Here is a 25,662-nt window from a genome sequence, read left to right as displayed (position 1 = left end):
TATTCAAGCGCGTCAATAGATAGAGTCAAGCCAGCTTTGCAGTGCCGGTCTGGTCAGAGCTGACTGTTGACCCCTCTGTCCCCTCTGGCCACATCACCTCAATCCTCCTTGATCTTCTCACACGGATTGAGTCGAGTCAAGTCGATATACGCGTGGGAGAAAACCAGCTCCAGATTTGAAAGTGGCGCCCGGAATTGTGTAGACTCCCTAAAGGGATTAAGATGTTCTTGTTGAGGATTACATGTAAGTTGATAAGGAAACGAGAGTAAGCTGGGATTCACATAGTAACACATTTATGGACTGTTACTGCTACTGCCACTGGTTCATTGATTAAAGCACCTCACACACACTTGAGCACGTACACTATGTGGATCAGTGTGGAGTTACATTATCATGGATGCTTTGAATAAACAGTACACTGACAACAGCACTAATACTATTTTGCAACGTAGGCTCTCTTTAATACTCATGTTTTGACAGTGACTACTGTATTTTGCAACTACTCATTAATAGGCTACTCATGTTTTGACAGTATAAGCATGTTTTGACACAATACCAATAAACTCTAAAGATAACAAACAACAAAATACCTCTGTTGCTTGGGCAATACTGCAGTCATATATTGTACAGACAGAGTGCATTTGTTTCAACTACTTTTTCTGGGTAGATTTAGTTAACCAAACTACCGTATTTTTCGGACTATAAGTCACACTTTTTTTCATAGTTTGGCCGGTCTTGCGACTCAGGTGCAACATATATATATATTTATATATGTGTTTTTTTCCTCTTAATGAAACATTTTTTGACTGGTGCGACTTATACTCCGGTGCGAAAATACGGTACATTTCTCCAGTAGCGGTTCTAGGATTTTTCTGAGACAGAGGCCACAAAGGGGCCACATCATACACTGAGGGGCCAAGAACCGGTCAACATCCATGCACAGAAAATCCCTTGTTTAGTAAGGCAGTGTAGTCTACATGATATGCAGGACTATGCAGTATACCCACTTAAAAAGCATTATCATCTCAGTATACCCACTTAAAATAGGCAAGGATACAGTAGATAAGTTGCACAGTTTTGAAAATGAATGTTAAAGGTTGTTTTAAGGACATGTTTGTGCATGCCTGTAGGCTGCCACTCTGAAGTAATCAAAGGCGATTCAAAACGAGTCAGAAAAGTCGAGACAGGACCCATCGTCAAAATTTCGGTGTCCACCATTCTAGTTCATCCAAAACAAACCAGAAAAGGGACTCAAAGTGCTAAATACCAGAATTATCCTTTAAGTTAATGTTAACACTTCACTGACTAACTTGCTGCTGCTTCGTAATTTAATTGACAAACCTAACACCAACAAATAAACGTCCTTTTTAACATGATAACTAACATAGAGATTTGTGACTCACCAAGAAACTTCTGTGGATGGAACGCTGCCATTGATCGGTTCTTCACGTTAGCTGATACTTTCGTTAGCCAAATGTATTGGTTCTTCACATTAGCAGACTTTTCTGGTTAGCCAAATGTATTTTTTCTTTCATGCACAGACCTAAGCAGTTAGCTGTGTGCTTTAGCTTTCAAGCTTCAAAAGGTGCATTACTGCCACCAGTTGTTTGGGAATGGAATTGCATCTCTGATCATCTTCTCAACACGTTGACACTTATTGATGATTGACGGTACAGGGGCCATTCAGGGGCTAATGAGATTTCAGGTGGGGCCAGGGCCCCTGTGGCCCCGCCCCTGCATTTTTCTCTATGGTAGCTTTGCTGTAATTCAACTAGCTATAGTGGATCAGTGGTTCTCAAACTGTGGTACGGGTACCACTGGTGGTATGCGAACTCTCGTTAGTGGTACCCAGGGAGTCTCCAAGGTGTCTTTTCATAAAGACTTCACGCAAAACAGTATGTAAAATATGTAGTTGAATTGGCCTACGCACCTGTATTTTAATGCCGGTCATAATGGTGGTAGTTGGAGAGCCAATTGTTTTCGTGGGTGGTACTCATTGTGAAAAGTTTGAAAACCCCTGCTCTAGATCATTCAACCCTCTATTCAAACTTGATTTGTTTTACTCAGTCCAAGCCACATTACTCTTCAAGTATCATCACAGAGTTTTCAGACACTGAGAGTTATTTTTCTTAGTCTGCATTGAGAGTGGCAGGTTCTTTTACAGAGGCTTTGCTCTTAAGTGTCTCTGACTGAAGTGGGTGAGACTGAGAGATGAAATGACAGCATGAGATGGCTGGCTTGCAAGGACCCACAAAGATCCTTTCACAGACGTGCTATTCAAAATGACTCCATGTCTGCCAGCGGTCGGAATGTAATTAGCGGTTGTAGGTAGGTTGTAATATAGCAACGGATGACTTTTCAGGCAACGTTTCACAACCAGGCCCGTGCTCTGGCTCCGTAGCATAGCAACAAACTCTTTGGAGTTTCACTTAGATCTTTGTTGACTTTCACTCTCCAGTCCGATCCGATCCCAGCCTGTGGCCTGTGGTTATAAAAACTCCACTCACAAGCTGGTATCTGGCCACATTTTCTAGGCTAGAGCACAACAGCAACAACTTGAGAAGTAAGCAAAAGAAAGAGAGAACAAATTGTGCATGGTGTTACAACACTCGTGCGTGGCTGAATCACACTTGTGGTATGTGATCATATTACTAGGATGTGCCTCTGAAGTGGTGGGGCTGTTGGAGGGTTCAGAACAGCAGGTTTGGGGGAGGTGTCCAGGAAAAGCAGGTGGCTTATACAGTATTTTGAGTAGGTAGCTACTGTATGAATGGTTATGTGCAGAGGTGGTGGTGGGGTGTTCTGGAACAGGGCATGATGGGTGGTCACCTCAGAGCTCTGCTTCATCCTAATGATGTCCAGCCAGCAAGCGCAGAGGATCAACTTACTATCGGAATGCCTCCCGACGCAAGCTAAAAATACGTCTTAACCATCGTCAGATGTCACCACCATGGCAAGCCATTGTACAGGCCTCTGCTGTGATCTAACGCAGAACTTCACATTGCTTTGAAATAATAAAATGTGAGCAGGGAGAAATCATTCATTTTCCGCTTGATTTCCTCCCCCAGCAACAGCAGCAGCACTTACCGTTGCCCACCAGTGGCGTCTTCTGGTCTGGGACTGCCAGGGCCTGCAGTGACTAGCCGGCTGCCAACTCCCACAGGAGAGCGGCGGGCAGCACAGTAGGCGTTTGCGTCCAGGATTGGTTTGTTCAGGCTCTGCTGAGCGCATGGCATGGCACAAGGTCAGGTACCATCCCTGGCCATTAACTTGTAGCGGGAGGTCATGATCATGGTGGGAGAGAGAGAGAGAGAGAGAGAGAGAGAGAGAGAGAGAGAGAGAGAGAGGTAATTTCCTCCACCATGCTCTGCGGCTTGGGGACGTGGTGGCTCTGGGCGGATGGCCCGCTGGAGGTGGCCTCGGCTCGACTCCCCCGTCTGTCTGCCGCGGCTGTCAGCGGCGGGCTGGAGACGGCATCTGATGTGGCCTTGTCTCCCGAGTGTAATGACAGATATGCCACAGGGCACCAGCGACTTGCTATAATTCAGCACTTTATAAATGTAGTTATGCAACTATAGAAACATGAGAGAAAGAGACCAGAGAGAGGGAGAGAGAGAGAGAGAGAGAAAGAGAGAGAGAGAGAAAGAGAGAGAGAGAGAGAGAGAAAGAGAAAGAGAGAGAGAGGGTATTTAGGGTGAAGGCTGAGACTGGGGCTTGGCAAGTGTAGTGAGGTTTCTGTCTGTAGTCTAAGTAGTAGCATAGTGGAGGGCTGCCACCACAAGGGCTACATTACTGGCCCTACCATAAGATTCACAAAATATACTGTGTGCTGGATAACTGTAGAGGAAATACTTATCGCAGTTGTAGACGCCACCCTTTAACTGTGAGAATAGGCAAATTGTCTGTTAAAGGCAGCTTTGCTCGGATGATGTAAAACAGAAACAGGCTGTGTCAAATGCAGTAAGTCTTCCTGCATGCATGCACACATCTGTCCATAATGGCATCACATGCACAATCTGCTGTGGAGAAAACCTTCAATGCACCTTGAGTGCGACTAGAGAAAGAAAACACGTTGACATTCAGTCGTTTAAGCTAGCCACTGATCCAAGTTACTACATGGCTGTGTGAGACAACCAAACACATCCAACATGTCGTTCCCGCTTAAGAAATCAATGAGAATATCATTATGTTTCTGTGCAAAAAGTATTTTATTCGACAAAGATAAACTCACACTTAATGTTCCCTTGTTGTTTTCCTGGCTGTTTCCACTGTTGTCCTTGTGCCTGGTCTGTGAGTCATTCAACCGCTTGGAGGCCTTTCATTTGCACCTCTCTTTCTTCCTCACCCTTGACCTGGTCCACTTCAGGTTCCTGGATTAATCCTGATTCCCCACAGAATACAAAAAATAGCCCTGGAGCACCCCAACAGGTCCTCTGTTTTATTCTTTTTTTGGAGGGGGAGGAGGACTGGGAGGAAGAGAGCTTTTTGGCCTCCATCAGCCAGATAAGTGTTTGCCTTAGCTCAGGGTTTGTGTAAGGGTTTGGTAACTTCATTATGCCATGTCAAAGACACATTAGTGACAAATGAATGGGTCAGCCTGTAACAATGGTCAATTGTGAATTCCGGTGTTGGCATGGGAAAGAACAACCCTCTAAAAGGTTATAAATCCAGAACAGAGGAAGTCCAACTGATAGCATAATTGATATCTTTGATAAACTGTAAATAAAAAACTTCCTGAGACCTCACTACTGAGTTGCAGGTGAGCATTAAAAATGCATTTTCTCTATGTTATTCTGCACCTGTACACGTTATTATTGTGAAGTTTATCATGACAAATGTGTTAGACACACATAGCCAGTGAATAGAGAAAGCACACAAGCTATACTTAAGGTACACTTAATTAAACATTTCCGAAAATATGAATTGGAATGCATCAATACATCAAAACATGCATCATTTTGTAAGACATAATGTAAACAAAATGGCTTACATGCAAACGGAAGATAATACATGTCGTCATAACAACTCTATATACAATTGTTGTGATGATTATATTGTTTTATTATTGTAGTGACCAAGGATCATTTTGATTTGAGCTGTATAGAGATCTATCTACGGCTCTGATTTGGATGGTTTTACAGCACCCTCTGTTGGAAGTACAAGCAATGTAATGGGTGCCAATTATTCTAAACGGCAATATTTTGTACACAAACATGTAATAACCATCAGCATTGTCACAATCAAATATGAAATTGCAAATGTTAAGGGAAACACTGACATCAACTAAAAGACATATAACGAGCAACGTGCTATGCCTTTAACATGCTACAAACAACATATGGCCAATGCTAAACGAAACGCATGTGGACTGTGAAATGTGAATGAGATTATATGTCACATCACTTTATAGTGTAGGCTACAGTGTAGGTCATCAAAGGTTCAAAGGAATCGTGTCTAAGATTATGATCATAATGTCAAATCCACCACCACGAACACCCACCACACGCAGAGGTTTGAGAAAATAAGCTAAATGTAGCCTCGACAGATTTGATTGATTGTATAAGCTATTAGGCCAGCGTTTCTCAAACTGTGGGTCGCGGAGACATGCCAGGTGGGGCGCGAACTGACGTGAAAAACAGGAGTTTTTTTATAAATTTTTTTATCTGTAGCCTGGGCCCAGGTAGCACCCGATGCGCAATGGACGCACTGTGTTATTCACAGGGAAGCGCTCGTGTCAAGGCAGCTTAGTTAGTCCCGACCTACATGAGATTTTGAACGTTGTTGTGAGAGTGGTGAATTTCATCAAAACCCGGCCCTTAAAAGCGCGTCTATTCTCCGCACTTTGCAAAGAGATCGTAGCTGACCAAAAGGCTTACTGTTTCACAGCGAAGCAAGGTGGCTTTCCCGAGGTAAAGTGCTGTCGCGCGTGTTTGAGCTCCGAGACGCCTCTTCTTGGAGGAAGAGCGCATGTTTGAATCTGCAAGCACGTTCACTAATGAACATTTCTTAACGAAGCTGGCCTATCTTAGCGATATATTTGATATATCTTAGCGATACATTTGAGTTAAATGTCCAGTTACAAGGCAAATACTGCACCTACCTCACCTAGCAAATAAGATTAGGCTACTGCATTCACCAAAAAAACTTGAGTATGGGACAGGCGCCTCGATCGCGACAGTATTATGCCTTTGAGATTTCTGAGCGAAATCGCTGAAACGTCTGATTGGGAGGCACTCTTGTGATCCCATGTATTAAACAGTAGGCCTATATCACATCCCTGCAAAGTTTATTTCAAAAATATTTCCCAACCAGCAGTGCTCAGTATGACTGGATTATGGATCCATTTAATGCAGCATGTTGGTATTTCATTGACTATATTGTACAATGCTGTAAAATGGCCTATGCTTCCTAATATGTTGCTGGAAAACAGAAATATGTGTGTTATGTATTTATTTATTAGTATATCTGCAGCACCAGCTGATTTTAACTCTGTTGAAGAGGATATATTTAGAACTTGTCATTATTTCAATAAATTTGACAATTTTAAGCTTGACCTACCACTTTCTTAGATCGATGAGGGACAGGTGGGGCTCGAGAATGCCCCCTTGATCAAAGTGGGGAATGAAAGAAAAAGTTTGAGAACCACTGTATTAGGCCTACATTAACAGATGAGGACTCCAATTGGCCTACAACATTACATTATAGGCTACCATACCACTCGCATGTCCAAGTTTTTCCATTCGTCCTGCGCGCCAAAACACACACTACTACACGTCCGCCGGCTGTGGCGCTCTTGAGGTCTCAATGCACAGTTGCTTCCCCCAAAAAAAGTAAGCGAAGTGGCCCGATTTCTTAAAGGCGCAGCTAACAGATTCACTGTAAAACTGTTTTGTTGTAGTAATTCTAATTGTTCAGAAATACCAGATATATATCCAAGTCTATTCCAATATCTCTGGTTGTTAAGTGTCTTATTGCTTTAAGTTTCAACGCAGGCCATTATTTTCATGCGGTTTGCATAGCCTACATAGGCTATACATTTTTCATTAGTCAGGAAGCAAAATGTGACAGATGTACACATGTGAATACTAGTAAACTCATTGCATTCATTTTGACCTCAGAATGACAACAAAAAAGCACCACAGCTACAGACTAATCATACTATAGCCTACAAAGATCAGATTTTAGTCAAGTGAAAATAATGCTGTTTCTCTGTGTGATGTAGGCCTAGGCTATAGCCTACGTTTTTTTAAGCAGCCTGTAAGCCCCTTTATTGGTTTATTCGATGTCCCTGTCCTGATGAAACATTAACTTTTGACCTTGATACACTAATATAAAGCATTTCACAATCTCAGTATAATTTCTGATCTGCATAACCTGCCTCTAATATATATATATATATATAACAAATATTTGTATTATTACATTATTTAATAATTTAAGGACAAGACGCAATAACACAAGTATTTCGTGCATAGAATAGGTTACATACCAGACCGCAGTAAGAGCAAATGTACTCTAGATTCAATTTCACTAACAGGATAGAAGTGGCTATCACAGAAATATTGAAATAATCACATCGTATTAAAGCCTGGATAGGCAATCGATAAAATCTATAGTTTATATTTAAGTACAGTCATATGGCGGGTACTCTGCCATGGGCAGCCTTCTTTGACCAGATGGTTGAAAAGATCCGACTGTCCTCTTTGCGTGTCGCTGCCGAGGGTCCGCCCCCTGGCTCGAAGCACGGTGCAGTTACAAACAGCGTGGGATCAATACTTCGTACATTTCGTGTTTTTCCTTGTTTTAATGTCGATAACTTCAAGTGAAATTAACTTATATGCACATTTTCCATTATATCCAACGCCTCATACATGCCACCAATTATGGCTCGAGAGGAGGACTTAGTTCGGATTGCCAAAAAACTGGACAAGATGGTGTCTAGAAATAACACGGTGAGAAGTTTATTTGGGAGCGCATGTTGTAGCGCACGCTGTGTTGTATCTTCTGTGTAGAAGTGTTTAGGGATTCCGTGACCTTCAATGATAGCTAATATTCTTCTGCAAAACTCTCGCGAATTGGTGGTGTTCAGAAATGCAACTCTGACAAGCTCGTGAATCTGTCAAATACATTAGTGAGGTAAACCATGCTGTTGTTGCTGTGCGCAGTAGAAGGCTACGAGGCTCAAATACTCAACAGGTGTTCGGAAGGCAGGGGATTGTTCAGATTTGGCTTAGAGCCTGATTGTGCTTCTGTTGAGAAAGCCAAAGCGAAATCCGACTATAATCTTCATATGTTTGAAGCTTGTTATATGAAGATTCATTTTGATGAGACCTACTTCTGAAACATTTAAGCGGCACAAGGTCGTGTGGGCGGCGCTTAGAATACTACTGTCAACATGCCAGCTGTCAAACGAAGCCATTAATATTTTCAAGCAGATTTGACGCAGTGAAAGTCCACAACACACATTGTACAACTTAGGCCTACTACAGTTCGTGTATAAGGATACGCCGATTGCCATTAACCTACTATTACCTTACTACTTGATAATAAATAGACCAAGTTAAATTACTTTCATGTGATAGTCAAGCTACAGTATGGCGGGAACGAAGTGAATCGCGCTGCCAAACACGTTATTTTGTTAATGTTAGACCTTGGTGTCCATTATTTAAAGTTAGGCTAAAATTTATTTTCTGACTGAATAAACTGTCTCGACGGGAAGGGATACTGAAACGTAGGCTACTTCTCTCTACAGGATGGAGCCTTGGACCTGCTTAAAGAGCTACAAAACTTCAACATGACCCTGAAACTGTTGCAGGTACAGCCGTCATATAGGCTACTTTCTTAGAGAACAGAGTAGGCCTAGCCTATTCCTACAGGTACTTTACTCAGTTCAACCACATTAAGCATTCGTGTATGTTTCTCTGTCAAGGAAACACGAATTGGCATGTCTGTGAATGGAATCAGGAAGCATTGTACTGATGAGGAAGTCATTGCACTTGCAAAAATCCTCATCAAGAACTGGAAGAGGCTTCTAGGTAAAGTTTTGCAAAGTAATTAGAGAGTAACACACTGAAGAACATTTCCTGGTCACAGCATTGTCCCCCCCCCAATTTAATACCTGCCTCTAACCATTTTAGAATCTGCCCAGAATGAAAAGGCTGAAAAGTCAGAGTCAATAAAAAATGGAACAGAGGCCAGCAAACCACCAGGAAGCCCTATCAGGAGCTCCTCCGAGGAAGAGCCCGGGTAAGTTCCCCAACATACTGTATACATACAGTACATACATACTCTGCCCCAAAGCTAACCTCTCGCCTTGATAGCCAAGGTGAGTCAGGGCAACTGATAACTGAAGTGAAACTGAAAGCTATTTGGCGGGAAGCTATGTCATGTGATAGAGACAAAATAAAAGTCAACACACCCTTTGGGAAGGCAGTTCGTTCAGACATGTGAAGATATACACACACACACACACACACACACAAACCTCTGTGTCTCATGGGTAGCCATAGGAGGCCTAACGCAGACCTGAAGCCAGATTCAGACTTGCTGAAGAAGCACATTGACAGGAATAAGAAGGACAAACATGAGGACGAGCAGCAGAAACCCAAACGACTGTCAGTCGATGACGGCAAAGCGCGACCTCCAGAGGCGCCCAAGAAGGAAGCAGAAAGGTGAGAGACGGCAATGGGTCGAGAGCTCTGGTGTAGTGGCTACTAAGTCGAGCGCTCAGGGACTCACTCTCTCCTCTGTGCAGAAAGGACGTCTTGAAAAATGGCGTTCTTCACTCCGTGCGTCCTCTTCTGCCCACTCCTACTCCGGCCAACGCCTCCGTGCGTCCTTCTCTGTCCACTCCGCCTCCTCCACCCCAAAACAGACGTCTAGAGATGATGAGAGAGAGGTCAGGATGGTTGTCAGTGGCAACACTGTGTGTGTGTGTGTGTGTGTGTGTCACGCATGTGTCACTCAGTGTGTAGATTACTATGATGCCTTGTTGAAGATGACATCAGTCAATTTGACAGTGGTGTGTGGCTAACATCAACCGCGGTTACGTGTCTGAAAAACAGGCTATGTGATGAAAGTAACATCTTTTTGTACTGCTTGGATTGGCTGGTGGCGTGTAATGGCTTTTGCTCAGCATGCAGTTGGATGAAGTGAAAAGCCTTTCACCCTGATAGACCTGCAGACTGCTGAGTGTAATGGCATGTTGTCATTTTCCTGCTGCAGCACAATCCTGAATGGGAATTAATCAACTGTCTTCTCTTCCGTTCAGCAAAACACTCATGGATGAACTGTTTCCACCACCGCCTCCGATTCATATTCCCAGACGGCCGTCAGCTGAGTCAAGGAGAGAGAGGTCAGGGGTGAAGGCATGGTTTGGTGTGGCTGCATGGGGTGATGAGGAACATTGGATGATTTAGAACTTCTGGGTTACGACTGTAACCTTGGCTCCCTTAGCAGGGGACCAGATCTAGCACTTGAATTTGATTTTGAAGTTGTGCACTTAACATTTTTCCTGCTCAGGAAAACTCTGAATGAGACCACATCATCATCTACACCAAATCATCTCCAGCCTCTCAGAAGACCGTCTGTAGATATGAAGAAGGACAGGTCAGAGTCAGACCTGACAAGCGTGTTTCTGTATGCATGTTTGATAACCAGAATTGTTGGATATGCTATAGATGTGTAGGCCTATATCTTGTTTCATTCATTCATTCATTCATTCATTCATTCATTCAATCAATCATTCATCCTTCTTATGACAACTTTCATTCATTCTTTCATTTATGTATCGATGGTAAGGCGTGACAATGGAAACTCACTCCACCCCACTCCAGCCCGACGACCTTCTGTGGAGGTTAAGAATGAGAGGTCAGACAGCCAGACTGTATGCTTGCTTGGGCCATGTAACACCATAGGCCATACTGAGTTGCTTGTGTAGAGGTCCTCTTCAGGAATTATTTACTGATTCATATTCTGCACTTACTGTAGTGGAGATTGTGATGAGATTGTGTGAGATCGGTTGCTTGCTATCCCTGAAAAATCTCTCATTCTGGTGATTTGAGCTGAAAGTGTAACACCACCATTATATCTGATGGAAACGCAGGGTGTTTGCTTGATTGACTTTCCTTAGCTTCGCTGGGCCTAAAACAAGGATTATCGCTTCGCTCGGTCATACATCTGTGTAATTTGCTTCAGAGACAGTGGTGGTGTCCCTTTAAGTGTTTGTTATGTTTACGTAGGAAAAAAGAGCACAATCCATCCTCTCTTCGTCAGCACTCTCCCCCTCCTTTCAAGCGCCCTACAACAGAGATGAAGAAGGACAGGTTAGGCCATTGCATGCTCTTGTGTGTGTGTGTGTGTGTGTGTGTGTGTAGATATTGAAGAGTGAAAGCAGTCACATCCTAAATTATGCTTTTTGGTATGAACTGCTAGCCTTTTTTTTATTTGTCGGTGGCATGCACAGACATTCACAATAAAGATACTTGACTTTCTCATGTCTTGGTCTATCGTTAAGTAAAAGGGATGCTGTCAGAAAGGTAAATAGATAAGGATGAGGACATATCATTATCTGCTTACCATAGGTAACAACATTGCTCTAGTTTTTTCCCCCATATTATTATTGCTGACCGCTGATACAGTTACAGTTTTGCCTTCCTGATTTTTAGCAATTTCTGATAAATCTGATTAATTTATCTGATTATTCTGATTAAGTTATTTCACTTTGTCTGGTCTCTTTCCTGCATTGTGCATACCTTATGCTCTTTTGCCTGAGGTGTAGAGTGTGTCTGTTTGTGTCCCCGATTGTGATTTGTTTAGAAAAGAACCGCCGGACCCCAATGCTCCTTTGGCCCCTCTTCCTTTCCACCTCCACCCTCCAGCGGTGAAAAAAGACAGGTCAGGACTCCAGAGTGTGAGTGTGTGTGTGTGTGTGTGGCTCATCTTATACAGCAGAGTCGGTTCATTGGAGGATGCACAAATTCAGGGTTCAATCTCAGCGCATCACCGCACTCTTGGTAGATTAGTTGGTTGGCAAGTAAACATGCTCTACATGCCTAATTGTTTTATTTGGTCCATGGAACTGTCTTTATTGTTTGTTCAGAAAAGAACCACCAGACCCCAACGCACCCCTGGCCCCTCTGCCCCTCCACCTGCACCCTCCTCCAATGAAGAAAGTGAGGTTAGGCCACTTATGGACTGTCTGTCTGACCACACATGTGTCCACTGTAGAGCTAGAGGCATGCTATAGTGTAACATTACTTGATTTGGGGTATTGTACTGTTTGCAAGTTAAGTCATTTCGGGTTTTGTTGTACCTCACGTGGAAAGATTTTCTACATCTTCTTGACTTTCAGCTTTAAAACAGAGTGATTCCTTACTTCCTTTTTTTGTGTGGCATTACTGCATGAGTGGCAAAAGTTTGCATCTTTCCTTATCGCTTTTGTGTTCAGAAAAGAACCCGACCTGGACGTTCCTCTTCCTCCCCTTCCTCTTCCCCTCCATCCTACAAAGCACCAGGTGGAGGACGTTAAGAAAGACAGGTCAGGGATTGGTCTGGACAGAAGCTCTCTTGCTTGCTCTCCACACCTATTAAAAGTCTTAACAATACCTAGCATTGCATGGCGGTGTCTTGGAGGTGTCTTAGGGGCAGCCGTGTCCTACTGGTTAGCACTTCGGACCTGTAACCGGAGGGTTGCCGGTTCAAACCCCGACCAGTAGGCACGGCTGAAGTGCCCTTGAGCAAGGCACCTAACCCCTCACTGCTCCCCGAGCACCACTGTTGATGCAGGCAGCTCACTGCGCCGGGATTAGTGTGTGCTTCATCTCACTGTATTTACACTGTGTGCTGTGTGTGATTCACGGATTGGGATAAATGCAGAGATCAAAAGAGTATATATACTATACTATATTGTTGTGTCATCAATATTGGTCTGAACTGGAGCTCTATACCACTGCATAGACCATGTTCATACTTAAGAGTCTTACTTGTAGTGCCTACATTGCATGGCTTTTCATAGCAAAGACTTCACTTACATCAGCCTTACACTTCCCACTCTTCAGACTTTCCAGCATCATATTTTCAATGGCTACTTCTCTTCCTAACTGATTATTCTAGAAAAGACTCGACAGACTCCAAGCACCATGCTCAGAAACAGTCATCTGGTCACTCAAAGAAAGACAGGTGGGGGTGTGAATGTATTTGCAGGTTGCTCTTGCATGAACCTCATTTAACATGGCAGTTGACACAGGATGTGTGTGTGTGTGTGTGTGTGTGTGCATGTGTTCCTTCCATTACTGTATGTGGTTTTGCTGAGTAGCATAACCTGATTTAGTGATTTTAACTGCAAAATAATGTGCACCAGTAGTTTCAGATCTCGTCCTAGGTCTGCCTCAGTAGCCGAGCCATGTGTAGAGGAAGTGAAGTTGTTCTGTTATGTCTGCATACACCGATCAGCTATAACATTATGACCACTGATATGACGGTCTCATGATCATCACGTGGAGGGCCGGTATAGGTGTGCGTCGCTTACATGGGAAAAACATGACACCAGGATGCACTATGGGTAGACGGCAAGCCAAGGCACTGTGATGCTTTGGGCAATGTTCTGCTGGGAAAACTTGGGTCCTGCCATTCATATGGATGTTACTTTGGCACGTACCACCTACCTAAGCATTGTTGCAGATCATGAACACCCTTTCATGGAAACAGTACTCCCTGATGGCAGTGGCCTCTTTCTGCAGGATAATGCACCCTGCCTCAAAGCAAAAATGGTTCAGGAATGGTTTTAGGAACACAACAAGTTCAAGGTGATGACTTGGCCTCCAACTTCTCCAGATCTCAATCCATCCAATCGAGCATCTGTTGGATGTGCTGGACAAACAGGTCTGATTCATGGAGGCCCCACCTTGCAACTTACAGGGTTTAAAGGATCTACTGCTAACGTCTTGGTGCCAGATACCACAGCACACCTTCAGAGGTCTAGTGGAGTCCATGCCTCGGCTGGTCATGGGCTGTTTTGGTGGCAAAAGGGTGACCTACACAATATTAGGCAGGTGGTCATAATGTTATGGCTGATCGATGTAAATCCTTATATTAAGATACATGTACATGTGTTTATATGTAGAGGATGACAGTGAACTTCATAGACAGATTTGATGGACATTTTTTATACCTCAGCAGTCAGCACACAGCTATTATTCCACAACATGACTTTGTTTGTTGTTTGATGACCAGTCATACACATGTTCCAGCTGATTTGGTCTTGTGTTTCTTTTAGTGGTTAAGGGTACTTACTGCATTTTCCCCCTTTATCGGGCAAATGTAACCACATGCAAAAGTGTGCAGATTAGGGACTGCACTGTACTGTAGCATGCACAGAAATATTGCTCATCACTTTTCACATCTCTGTCCCTTTGTTGTTGTTTTTCTACAAAAAAAACTCAAACTGCTTTTATACATTACTACAGTAGAGAGAGTGCAATTGAGATTTGCAATTGAGGTGCACACTAAATCTTAAAGGAGAAACATAGATCTCTGTTTCTCGAGGTCACCGAGTAGCCTACTGTCGGTATGAGAAAAAAACAAACAACGGTTTTACCTAGCGCACGTTGCTTCAGCCAACAGCTAAAGTAGCCAGGCAGCTACAGAGCTACCCTCTGGGGGCATGAACATGGAGGCTCCCCACTTTATCTTCCCGTAGACCAGTGTTAAATTGTGGTCCAACTCCGCTAGATAACCCTAGTGGTCCGCGGGCAAATGTGATGAAAAAATAGTTGTTTTTGTTGTCGTTTTAGGGCTGTCAAAAAAGGTGTTAGCAATTACAAATAAAACTAGAAATGCAATTCCCAAGGAATTACCAGTGCATGCAAAAAATATGATGTAGAATATCATACAGAGTAAAAACAAATAATGCATATATAGTTTTAATAGTGTTGCTAGGGTACATATGTTGGTTGTTATGCCAAATGAAGTGGTTGCTATGCTGGTTACTTGGGTAATCCTGTTGGTTGCTATGGTGGTTGCTAGGTTGACATTGTGGTGGTTGCTAGGGTGTTGCTAGGGTATTTGACATGGTTGCTAGGCTGTTGCTAGGGTATCTGACATGGTTGATAGGCTGTTGCTAGGTTACTTGTGGTGGTTGCTATGCTGGTTGCTAGGTTAGACTCATTGGTTGCTATGTTGGTTGCTAGGTTGTTACAGTGGAAGTGGTTGCTAGGCTGTTGCTAGGGTATTTGACATGGTTGCTAGGCTGTTGCTAGGGTAGTTATGGTGGTTGTTATGCTGTTGCTAGGGTACTTCTGGTGGTTGCTATGCTGATTGCTAGGTTAAACTCATTGGTTGCTATATTGGTTGCTAGGTTGTAACTGTGGAAGTTGTTGCTAGGCTGTTGCTAGGGTATTTGACATGGTTACTAGGCCGTTGCTATGGTACTTGAGGTGGTTGCTAGGCTGTTGCTAGGTTAGTTGTGGTGGTTGCTATGCTGGTTGCTAGGTTAAAGTCATTGGTTGCTATATTGGTTGCTAGGTTGTAACTGTGGAAGTGGTTGCTAGGCTGTTGCCTGGGTATTTGACATGGTTGCTAGGCTGTTGCTAGGATATTTGACATGGTTGCTATGCTGTTGCTACTTGAGGTGGTTGCTAGGCTGTTGCTAGATTAGTTGTGGTGGTTGCTATGCTGGTTGCTAGGTTAAACTCATTGGTTGCTATGTTGGTTGCTAGGTTGTAACTGTGTAAGTGGTTGCTAGGCTGTTGCTAGGGTATTTGACATGGTTGCTATATTGGTTGCTAGGTAGATGAGGTTTAATAGTTGGAATGACTGAACAGTTAAATAGGTGGATAGTTTAAATCAGTGTTTTTCAACCACTGTGCCGGGGCACATTAGTGTGCTGTGAGAGATCATCAGGTGTGCTGCAGAAAATTACCCAAATGTCACTTACTGGTCCAGAAAAGCAACTGTTGCATCAAAGAATTTATAACCACATGCTCTCATTGATTGTATGATTGCACTATTTGTGGTATACAGGCATTGTACAACGGGGCTACATATCCAGTATTCACAGAATCATCACATATCCAGTTCATAATAACAATTAAATTATAGATATAGTCACCTACAAATGAAACATGAGGGCGCTTGTTTTATTGAGCAGGTCTTGCATAGAAGCCATAATAAGGCCATATCTGTGTATTATTTGAAATTTTAGGCTATGGTATGTTTATTTTTTCTTCACACAGGATGTTAGTGTGCCGTGGAACATTTTAAGTGTCAAAAGTGTGCCGTGGCACAAAAAAGGTTGAAAAACACTGGTTTAAATGGTTAAATTATTTGTGAGGTAGATGAGGTTTAATATAGTTGGAATGCCTGAACAGTTAAATTAGTGGATAGTTTAAATGGTTAAATTATTTGCTAGGTAGATGATGTTTAATATAGTTGGAATGACTGAACAGTTAAATAGGCTAGGTGGATAGTTTAAATGGTTAAATTATTTGCGAGGTAGATGAGGTTTAATATAGTTGGAATGATTGAACAGTTAAATAGGTGGATAGTTTAAATAGTTAACTTATTTGCTTGGTAGATGAGGTTTAATATTGTTGGAATGACTGAACAGTTAAATAGGTGGATAGTTTAAATGGTTAAATTATTTGCTAGGTAGATGAGGTTTAATATAGTTGGAATGACTGAACTAGGTAGATGAGGTTTAATATAGTTGGAATGACTGAACAGTTAAATAGGTGGATAGTTTAAAAGGTTAAATTATTTGCAAGGTAGGCCTAGATGAGGTTTAATATAGTTGGAATGACTAAACAGTTAAATAGGTGGATAGTTTAAAAGGTTAAATTATTTGCTAGGTAGGTGAGGTTTAATATAGTTGGAATGACTGAACTAGGTAGATGAGGTTTAATATAGTTGGAATGACTGAACAGTTAAATAGGTGGATAGTTTAAAAGGTTAAATTATTTGCGAGGTAGGCCTAGATGAGGTTTAATATAGTTGGAATGACTGAACAGTTAAATAGGTGGATAGTTTAAATGGTTAAATGATTTGCTAGGTAAATGAGGTTTAATATAATTGGAATGACTGAACAGTTAAATAGGTGGATAGTTAAATGGTTAAATTATGTTGTGGACAGAGGAAACAGTTGAACAAGATGTGAGAATGACACTGTATGCTTAAAGCCTGAGAAACTGACAGTTGATGCAACACCTGGCCTAGGATTCTAGCCCGATTGTGATAAAACTTTGCCATCAGCCAATGTTAAGTCTATGGGAAAATGTTGAGTCGTTTTTAATTAATAGTTTAAAAAGTATAAAAGTTACAAAGTTGAAAAGAACAAAGCACCCATATCCTAAGTAAGACCTACGTAACAAAGTTTGAATGAAGTTTCTACCTTAAATGGTTGAAGCTGCATTAAATGCGTTAGAAGAAGAAGAAGAAGAAGAACAAAAGTTGAAAGAGACAGTACAATGCATGAAAATGCACTTTAATTACAGTGCATGAAAATGCACTGTACTGTTCTTCCTAGGCAACAACTTATTTTTCTCTTGAACAGTTTAACTTAGAAACTTCGTTCAAACTTTGTAACGTAGGTCTTTAAACAGACCAGGTTGCTATGACTTTTCAACTTTAAAACTTTTATACTTTTTAAACTATTAAAGAAAAACTTTTTAAAAATCCCCATAGACTTAACATTGCCGATTGTGACATCATAATACGGCCATTAAGCAATTAGAATCCTATGCCAGGTGTTCAGGCCACCTGCAGACTCAGGCTTTAAGCATACAATCTGGGTAAATTAAGACTACACTACAATAATTCACTGTTAAACAATTTAACCCTTTAAACTACTGAACTTTTTAACTGTTCAGCCATTGTAAGTGTCACTTGTCATCAACTATGACTCCTACCCACTGTAGCTAGTTAGCATTGTTAACATAGTTAACATGTTAGCATTTTTAGCAAAACTGCTAGAAAACATTAGCTAAGTTAGCTAGGTAGCATTGTTAATATGTTAGCATTGCTAGCATAGTTAGCATTTTTTGCAAAACTGCTAGAAAACATTAGCCAAGTTAGCTAAGTAGCATGGTTAACATAGTTAACATGTTAGCATTGCTAGCATAGTTAACATGTTTAGCAAAACTACTAGAAAACATTAGCTAAGTTAGCTAAGTAACATGGTTAACATTGTTAGCATGTTAGCATTGTTAACATAGTTAACATTTTTAGCGAAACTGCTAGAAAACATTAGTTAAGTTAGCTAAGCAACATGGTTAGCATAGTTAGCATGTTAACATTGTTAGCATAGTTAACATTTTTAGCAAAACTGCTAGAAAACATTAGTTAAGTTGGCTAAGTAGCATGGTTAACATAGTTAGCATTGTTAGTTAAAATTGATAGTTAAAATTGTTAGCATAACTGTTAGCAAACATTAGAGCCATTCCAACTTTTAGTTATCGTCAAATATCTACCTATACACAGCCATTAAACTATTTGAATATTAACATTCATTAAACTTTCAGTCTGTCAACAACTTTTAAATTATTTACATTCAACTTTTAAACAGTCTACTCTTAAACTGTCATTAGACTATCTATCTATTAAACTAGCTGTCTATCAACAACTTTTAAACTATACATTCAACTTTTAAACGGTCTACTTTTAAACTACCATTAAACATCTTTCTATTAAACTAGCTGTCTATCAACAACTTTTAAACTATTTACATTCAACTTTTAAACGGTCTACTTTTAAACTATCAACTTTTATTAAGCTATGCAACCACCATGTCTATCCTAGCATCACCGTAGTAACCATCTCTGTATTATCTATTTTAACTATACATGATATTTTACATCACAACTTTTGCATTTTCATGCACTGGTAATTCCTTGGAATTGCATTTCTAGTTAACACAATTGTTGCGGTTACTCCGCTATTGAGATTAATCTGCTGTATCCTCTGTATTGAGATACATTCTAAGGATTGGATGGTGACCAGGGTATGAAATTAAACTAGATGTTCTCATACACATGTTAGTGTCATTCCTGACATCCTAGAATGAAGTTAAGAAGACGAAAAAAACATTTCCTCAACATTTAGTTTGTAATTCAGTAATTAAAATAAAGATGACACATATTGTTCCATGTGCCCTTTTTTGAATTTTAGCCCCTGCCCCTCAAAAAGTCTCTGCACGGCCCTGTAGAACAGCACTGCACGCTGACTTTGCACATGAATGGAGCTGTGTCCATCTGTTGGAGTTTGCTTGAGAGCAGGCTTCAGAAATGATGAGTTTATGTTCCCTTCACAGAAAAGACTCGGGGGACAATAAACCTCACAAAAAGCCCACTGTGGAAATCAAAAAAGACAGGTTGGGTGTCTCTCTGGTGTGACCACTAACAGTGTGGCTGTAGCCTAGTTAACAGAATACAAATGACAGCGTTGTGCTTATTTGCTGATGCAGCCAATTAACTATTACATTTTTGCCCTTGAAATATGGAGGGTTAGCTGTATTTTGCTTTTACTTGCATATACAAATAGAAATATGCAAACTATTTTTAATAATGCATGGAAACCACATGGTCTTTCAGCAAAATGGTTTTCCCGCAAAAGTTCTTCTGAATTTTTCCAGGAAAGACTCAACAGATTCCAAACACCAGTCCTCTAAAAGGCCGAGCCTGGATGGAAAAAAAGAAAGGTTGGCATGGAAACAGCCATCTTGTGGAGAGTCTGTGCTTAGTGGCTAGTATTATCTGGAGGAAAAACCACAAAACATGTCTCATTACACTTTCCTTCCACTTGGGATAGATAAAGTATCTATCTACCTACCCACCTAACTACCTACCTAACTTCCTTATTGTCACTGATGTAACCTGTTCATACTATTTACTGATACATGGTCTTCACACCAGCTGAGTTTAGATATTATTTTATCTTTATTTGCAGGAGGGAGTCCTCTGAAGCTAAATCAGGTCATCATGTGAAACGACAGCTGAGCGACTCTAAACCTGAAAGGTAAACACCGCATCCCTGGGTACAGTTATATGTATATAACTCCAGTTGGTGCTTTGTCATGAGAAATGAATCCATGGATATTTCTTTCTCTTCAGGAGAGACTCTACCAGCACAAAATCTGGAGGTTCACCATCGGCTAAGAAACACACAGGAGAGAGGCAAGTAAAACTAGTGTTAAGACATCAAATAGAAAAGCTATTAATTTTCTTGTCTGAAAGGTTTTGTAGTTGTTTTGGCACACAACAATACAGTTTCTTAATTTATTCTCATTTCAAGCTTTTGTTCTGTCTTTTAGCATTGGGAAATAAACTGTGTAGAAGTTAAATATTTCTGAGCTAGTTCATTGTAGCTGTAATTTGAATCCTAGTTGTGCACATTTGAACCAGAACTCGTGTCTTTTAACAGGAGGGAGTCACATGGCTCCAAGTTGGGTCATCTCGGAACATTACAGAGGAAAGCTTCCACTGATAGCTTGGATGGACGGTGAGGAAAAACATTCCAATTTACGTTTACACACTCTCTCTATATTTGTCTATCCCATGAGAAAATATTTTTATTATATTATATATTTAATTATATTTTATTTTACCTTATTGATTATAGCACAGTGTAAACTATTTCTATAAATAAACATCCCACAGTTTAGGGCCCATAATTTGTAAAACTGGTTATAACTGGCTGGTTATAGATACCAACTCAAGTTGAATTGTGCGAGCATGCACGAGCACCATAATCCTCCCATTGTAGTCCCACAATATTCCATAAATGGTCAGTGCTAAATGGTTCACGAATAGGCTAACATTTATAACAAGTATTCTATTGGATAATGGTTGACAGGAAAGATGGAGATGGAGACATCATGTCAGTTTGGAGAAAGAAGTCAAAGTTTGCAGAGAGGGAGAAAGTCTAAAACATGACAAGTGCACCTACGTGAAAAAGTACTGAATGAAATAGTTGAAATGTATTAAAATGCACTTAATAAAAAGTATGGTTTTGCCATAAGTCTGGCAAAATAAGGTGCAACGTATCAAACTTTCTAAACTTCAACAAATATTGATATAGCGATGGGCATATTATTTGACATTCGTTGGTTTTCTGATTGCCTCGAGAGAAAAAAATCTTACAGTTATAGTGAACAGTAGCTGATCAGCGTTATATATAGGCTTTCCTTCATAGCAATCAGTGCAAGGGAGGTTGCGGGAGGCTTCTCAATCAGCGTGATTGACAGTATCTTTCTAAGGGTCAGGTGGTTAAGTGAAAACATTGGATGCAGTTTAGTGTAGGCATATTAGCTATAGCCTATTATACATACCGTATAGGCTACGATATGTGAATGAATGATAACTTTCCACAGAGGTATGAAATATGATATTTTTTATTTAATCTGTTAAGGATTGCGCTTAATTTTGTGATCTCCTCATCAGATGTTGCTGATTTACGTGTCTAAAAAATGTTGCGTAAGCTCCACACACGGGTGAAAGAGTGACCTTTGCGGTGAAACATGCGTACACACATTTCAACCCCGTTGACAGTGTTTTTGTACATAGCAGCCTTTATTAATGGAGCCCCAGATTCACAGTCACACAACAAACCCAGGACAGGAGTTCATGAATCATTGATTTTGTACTTGTTCTTTCTGATGAATAGCAAAGGGAAACCGGACACCCCTAAAAGTCCCACTACACCCACGAGCCCCATGTCACCATCCTTCAACTCCCCAGGAGGCCCGCTGTCCCCACGGCTGCTCACAGGGGACTCCGTCCGGGACAAGTGCATCGAGATGCTGGCAGCTGCCTTACGCACGGATGGTAGGGCAAAGCTTTGTAATTTCGGGCAGAATTCTTTTGTCCAAGTGACTAACAAGTTAATTGGAAGGCAAGATTCTGTACATGTAAAATCTAATGGGCAATTGTGCCCTTGTGCAAGGTTCTTAACCCCGAGTTGCCCAGGGGACAAGGGCACTTGTAATATAATTGTCATGTAAGTCGCTTTGGATAAAAGCGTCTGTAAATGAATACATGTACCAAATGCTGAACTTTGCCGCTGATCTGTCACTGATGGCTGTGCTTCTCTCTTATCCAATCAGATGACTATAAAGACTATGGAACTAACTGTGATTCCGTGGCTGCAGAAATCGAAGACCATATCCTTCTGCTGAAGTCTAAAGTCAAGATCACACACATGAACATTAACTTTCGAGTTTTCCTCTGTATAGCTTGTAACTTGAATTTTACTAACATCCTTTGGATCAGCAATGTGAACTAGGATATTACAAACATTGAACTTTTCTGTGATAATGTTAACATTACCATGTTGATGCATTAGAGAACCTTGACCCCAGCCATACATGTCTATAAGGAGTTTAGGGCCACGGATATGAAATATAAGAACAGGGTGCGTAGCCGCATCAGTAACCTGAAGGATCCGAAGAACCCCAACCTGCGCAAGAATGTTCTGGCAGGTTCCATCGAGCTGGTTCGATTTGCCACCATGACTGCTGAGGTAACTGACAGCTGTTTCCAAAATTCAAATCAGCTCATGTAGATAAGTTCATTAAAGTATGCAGATGGGTATGAGACGTTACTCGAGTGGGAAGCAGATGACACTTCTGCAAGTAATAAAAGTCAAAGTCAAAGTTCCTTTATTGCCCCCAAAGGGAAATTAGTTTGCAGCTGAGGTCATATAAAAGACAGACAGACAAAAGACACAAAATAACACCTAACCAACACGCAAACAACAACAGGACAGGGCAGCATGCCGTCAGATGTGTTTAATTCCGAGATGAAATTATATAAAGTACCTCATAATATGATTTGAACAATTGGTTTGAGCCCTCAAATGTACAGTACAATACTTGCACAGATGCCTTGCTGCAGTCTCTGACTGGTCATGGAACAGACTCTTGAGCCCCCTCTAGTGGGACTAGGCTAGCGGCTTAGAGAATGACCAGTTTGTGCTACAACCCCAGGGTTGCAAACTCCCATGACCAATACATCTCACGAGTCACGACCAAAAACAATACTGTTTTGGTCAGTCTTTGTCAATCTCTCGCCGGGCCAGCTTGGAAAAGCCAACCCTCTCCTTTTTTATTGACACAGTATGTCCAGCCCTCTCCTTTTTTATTGACACAGTATGTCCTTATTTCTGTCTTTCAGGAGATGGCCAGCGATGAGCTGAAGGAGCTGAGGAACACCCTGACCCAGGAGGCCATCCGTGAACACCAGATGGCCAAGACCAGCGGCACCACCACTGACCTGCTCCAGTGTGGCAAGTGCAGAAAGAAGAACTGCACCTACAACCAGGTATTCCCCATGAAACTGCATCTACAACTATGTACAACACCTGCCCACTATGCCCTATCCTGGTTGTCTTGTGCAGTTTAACAACAGTTAGGCACTGAAGCCCAGTAACTGGTACAACACACATGGTACTGTACAACTTGCTTGGTCTTTGTAGAGCGTTCTTACATTTTTGAAAATACAGTATTAGAAACGCTGTTTCATTGCTTTCCTATACAGTCTCGTTTTTGGTCATTTGTTTTGCCTGTGGAAGGCCTGATGATAAAACATGCTCTCTGCAGGTCCAGACACGCAGTGCTGATGAGCCTATGACCACCTTTGTGCTGTGCAACGAGTGCGGAAACCGCTGGAAGGTAACGTAGACAAGACATGCAGTCAACATCCACAACAGTCAGAAAGGTTCCAGGGGCTCTGGGTAGACACTAGACAGACTTTTGTGTGTTTAGGTTATTTATTTATTTATTTATTTGTTTGTTTGTTTGTTTATTTGTTTGGCTGACACTTTTATCCAAAGCTGATGCGCTGATGCACAATTTAGCTGATGCGCACGACACAGTTCATATTAACACACAAAATATAAAGTCGATCAAAAAAGGTCTTTCCAGATAGGCCTCCCTCTACTGTAGTCTCTTACTTACAACAACAAAAATGCTGCAAAATATGAAGTTTTGACATTCATAGACTAGAGATTTTATCACATTTTGTAGCTGCTCATTGTTTCATGTTGAAATATTTTATTTTAAACATTTCAGTTTTGCTGATTGATTGCTGATTGGACAGCTCCCAAGAGCCCAGTGAAGAGCCCCTTCTTAAAAAAGAGAGGACCTACATCAGTTAAAAAGTATTTTGCCATATCACCTATGCTTGATATTTGTAGGCTACATGACATTTTGAGATTCTTCATTTATTACATATCATTTTAATGGTGATGATCACATTTTTACATTCAGGGGAAGTTGTGTAACTTTCTAAATTGCTTGATTTGATAATTTATCTTTCATGAAGTTGGGTTGATTTTAAGTGTATTTTTCAATGTCAAGAGGATAAATAAGATTTAAATATTGGGGAAATTGTGAGCAGTTTAAGTGAAGGCCAGTGGCCAGGAAAAACAGATTCTGGTTACCATAGTAACAGATCCCATTTATCTTAATGCCATATCATTTGTAACACACCATTAATTTCATGCTCCCCCCCCCCCCCCCCCCCCACACACACACACACAGAAGGGTATAGGAGACAAAATATTAAATCCACATCTTTGTGCTGTTGTCTTGTACCATCAGCTGAGCTACAAAAAAAGTACCACAAAAACAAACAGATCACCCTAATATTTTAGAGCCAATTGCAGTGAACTAGTCATTATGGTAACCAGAATGTAGTCTCCTCTTGGGTGAAGGCTGTGGGATGGTGATCAGTATCTGTGGGTGCAGGCAGGAAAGAGAGAAGAGCAATGTCTACTCAGACAAACCATTTTACCCCATGGAGTAGATGTAGCGGCATTCTATAGACATTGGTCCTAACAACACGTTTGTACACCATTTTAACATGTGTTGACAGTTTTCATCTGACTCTGTACAATTAGATTTTATATGACTTAATTTCATACTCATTTTTGGTTAAGACCCGGTGCACATTACCATTGGTATTGATTTATAAGGTATTTAGGGGACATATTCTTCAGGTGCACATAGACTAGTACATGCAAACTCACTGGCAGCTTTACCTATGTGCTTAAAGATGAACAAGACTGATGAGGATTAGACAAGCAGGAAGGCTTGCAGCAGAACAGAATGCTTTTTGGAATAAACTGGGTTGACAACCAATGAACCAACCACTGTAACCATTTGTATATAGGCCAGATCAAAATGAAAATGATCCTACCTACAGTGACTTGTTCCATGTTCTTGGAATCAGATAATTTCAATGTGCTCATAACAATTTGTGTGTATTTCTCTCTGTATTAAGAAATTACAATGCAGAACATGTCTTTAGGAATGGGTTAAAAATATATGTAGCAGCTATTTCCTCCTATTTCCAATAAACAGAACATTCATTTTAAAACACTATGAAGTTCATGTTCATGTACACACACACACACATCATAAAGATTATTTCTGTCACTCACAACGTGACATGAACAACAATGACGACATAAACCTGGAGAGATGGAAATTAAGTCAAGGAGCGTTAAACAAACAAGTGGTCGAAGCTTTGGTCGAAGTGGGAGAAAATAGTGGAAGAAAACAACACTCTGTGGACGGACAAGGAGATTAAGGGCCCATTTTCCGACCTGGCACATATCATTTATTATCTTGCACGTCTCTTTTTTTGAACAATGCGCCAAGGGGTGTGGCAA

The 25,662-nt window shown here is 41.2% G+C and overlaps 1 protein-coding gene across 13 annotated transcripts; it reads left to right on the top strand.

Moving 5' to 3' along the window:
• Positions 1-7,723: 7,723 nt before the first annotated feature.
• tcea3 (transcription elongation factor A (SII), 3) lies at positions 7,724-25,369 on the top strand. Of its 13 annotated transcripts, XM_076280537.1 has the most exons (25): positions 7,724-7,952; positions 8,753-8,815; positions 8,930-9,035; positions 9,138-9,246; positions 9,504-9,671; positions 9,755-9,898; positions 10,271-10,354; positions 10,522-10,608; positions 10,801-10,869; positions 11,241-11,324; positions 11,818-11,895; positions 12,101-12,178; positions 12,449-12,538; positions 13,114-13,179; positions 19,304-19,363; positions 19,625-19,690; positions 19,939-20,007; positions 20,103-20,165; positions 20,413-20,490; positions 21,655-21,815; positions 22,094-22,152; positions 22,357-22,509; positions 23,163-23,309; positions 23,588-23,659; positions 24,059-25,369. In XM_076280537.1, the coding sequence occupies exons 1-25, from the start codon at positions 7,872-7,874 to the stop codon at positions 24,065-24,067; spliced, it is 2,244 nt and encodes a 747-aa protein (XP_076136652.1). In that variant the 5' UTR covers positions 7,724-7,871; the 3' UTR covers positions 24,068-25,369. The 13 variants fall into 13 exon arrangements, with proteins under 13 accessions (XP_076136652.1, XP_076136655.1, XP_076136653.1 ...); XM_076280540.1 differs by lacking the exon at positions 11,241-11,324; XM_076280538.1 differs by lacking the exon at positions 19,304-19,363.
• Positions 25,370-25,662: the final 293 nt, after the last annotated feature.

This window comes from Alosa pseudoharengus, unplaced genomic scaffold (genome assembly GCF_046254945.1).
Source record: "Alosa pseudoharengus isolate Yale_2024_CS ecotype anadromous, Long Island Sound unplaced genomic scaffold, YU_APseudo_1.1 YU_APseudo_1.1_scf_12, whole genome shotgun sequence".
In the NCBI taxonomy this organism is placed as follows: domain Eukaryota; kingdom Metazoa; phylum Chordata; class Actinopteri; order Clupeiformes; family Clupeidae; genus Alosa; species Alosa pseudoharengus.
This window is presented reverse-complemented; position numbering and strand designations above follow the sequence as displayed.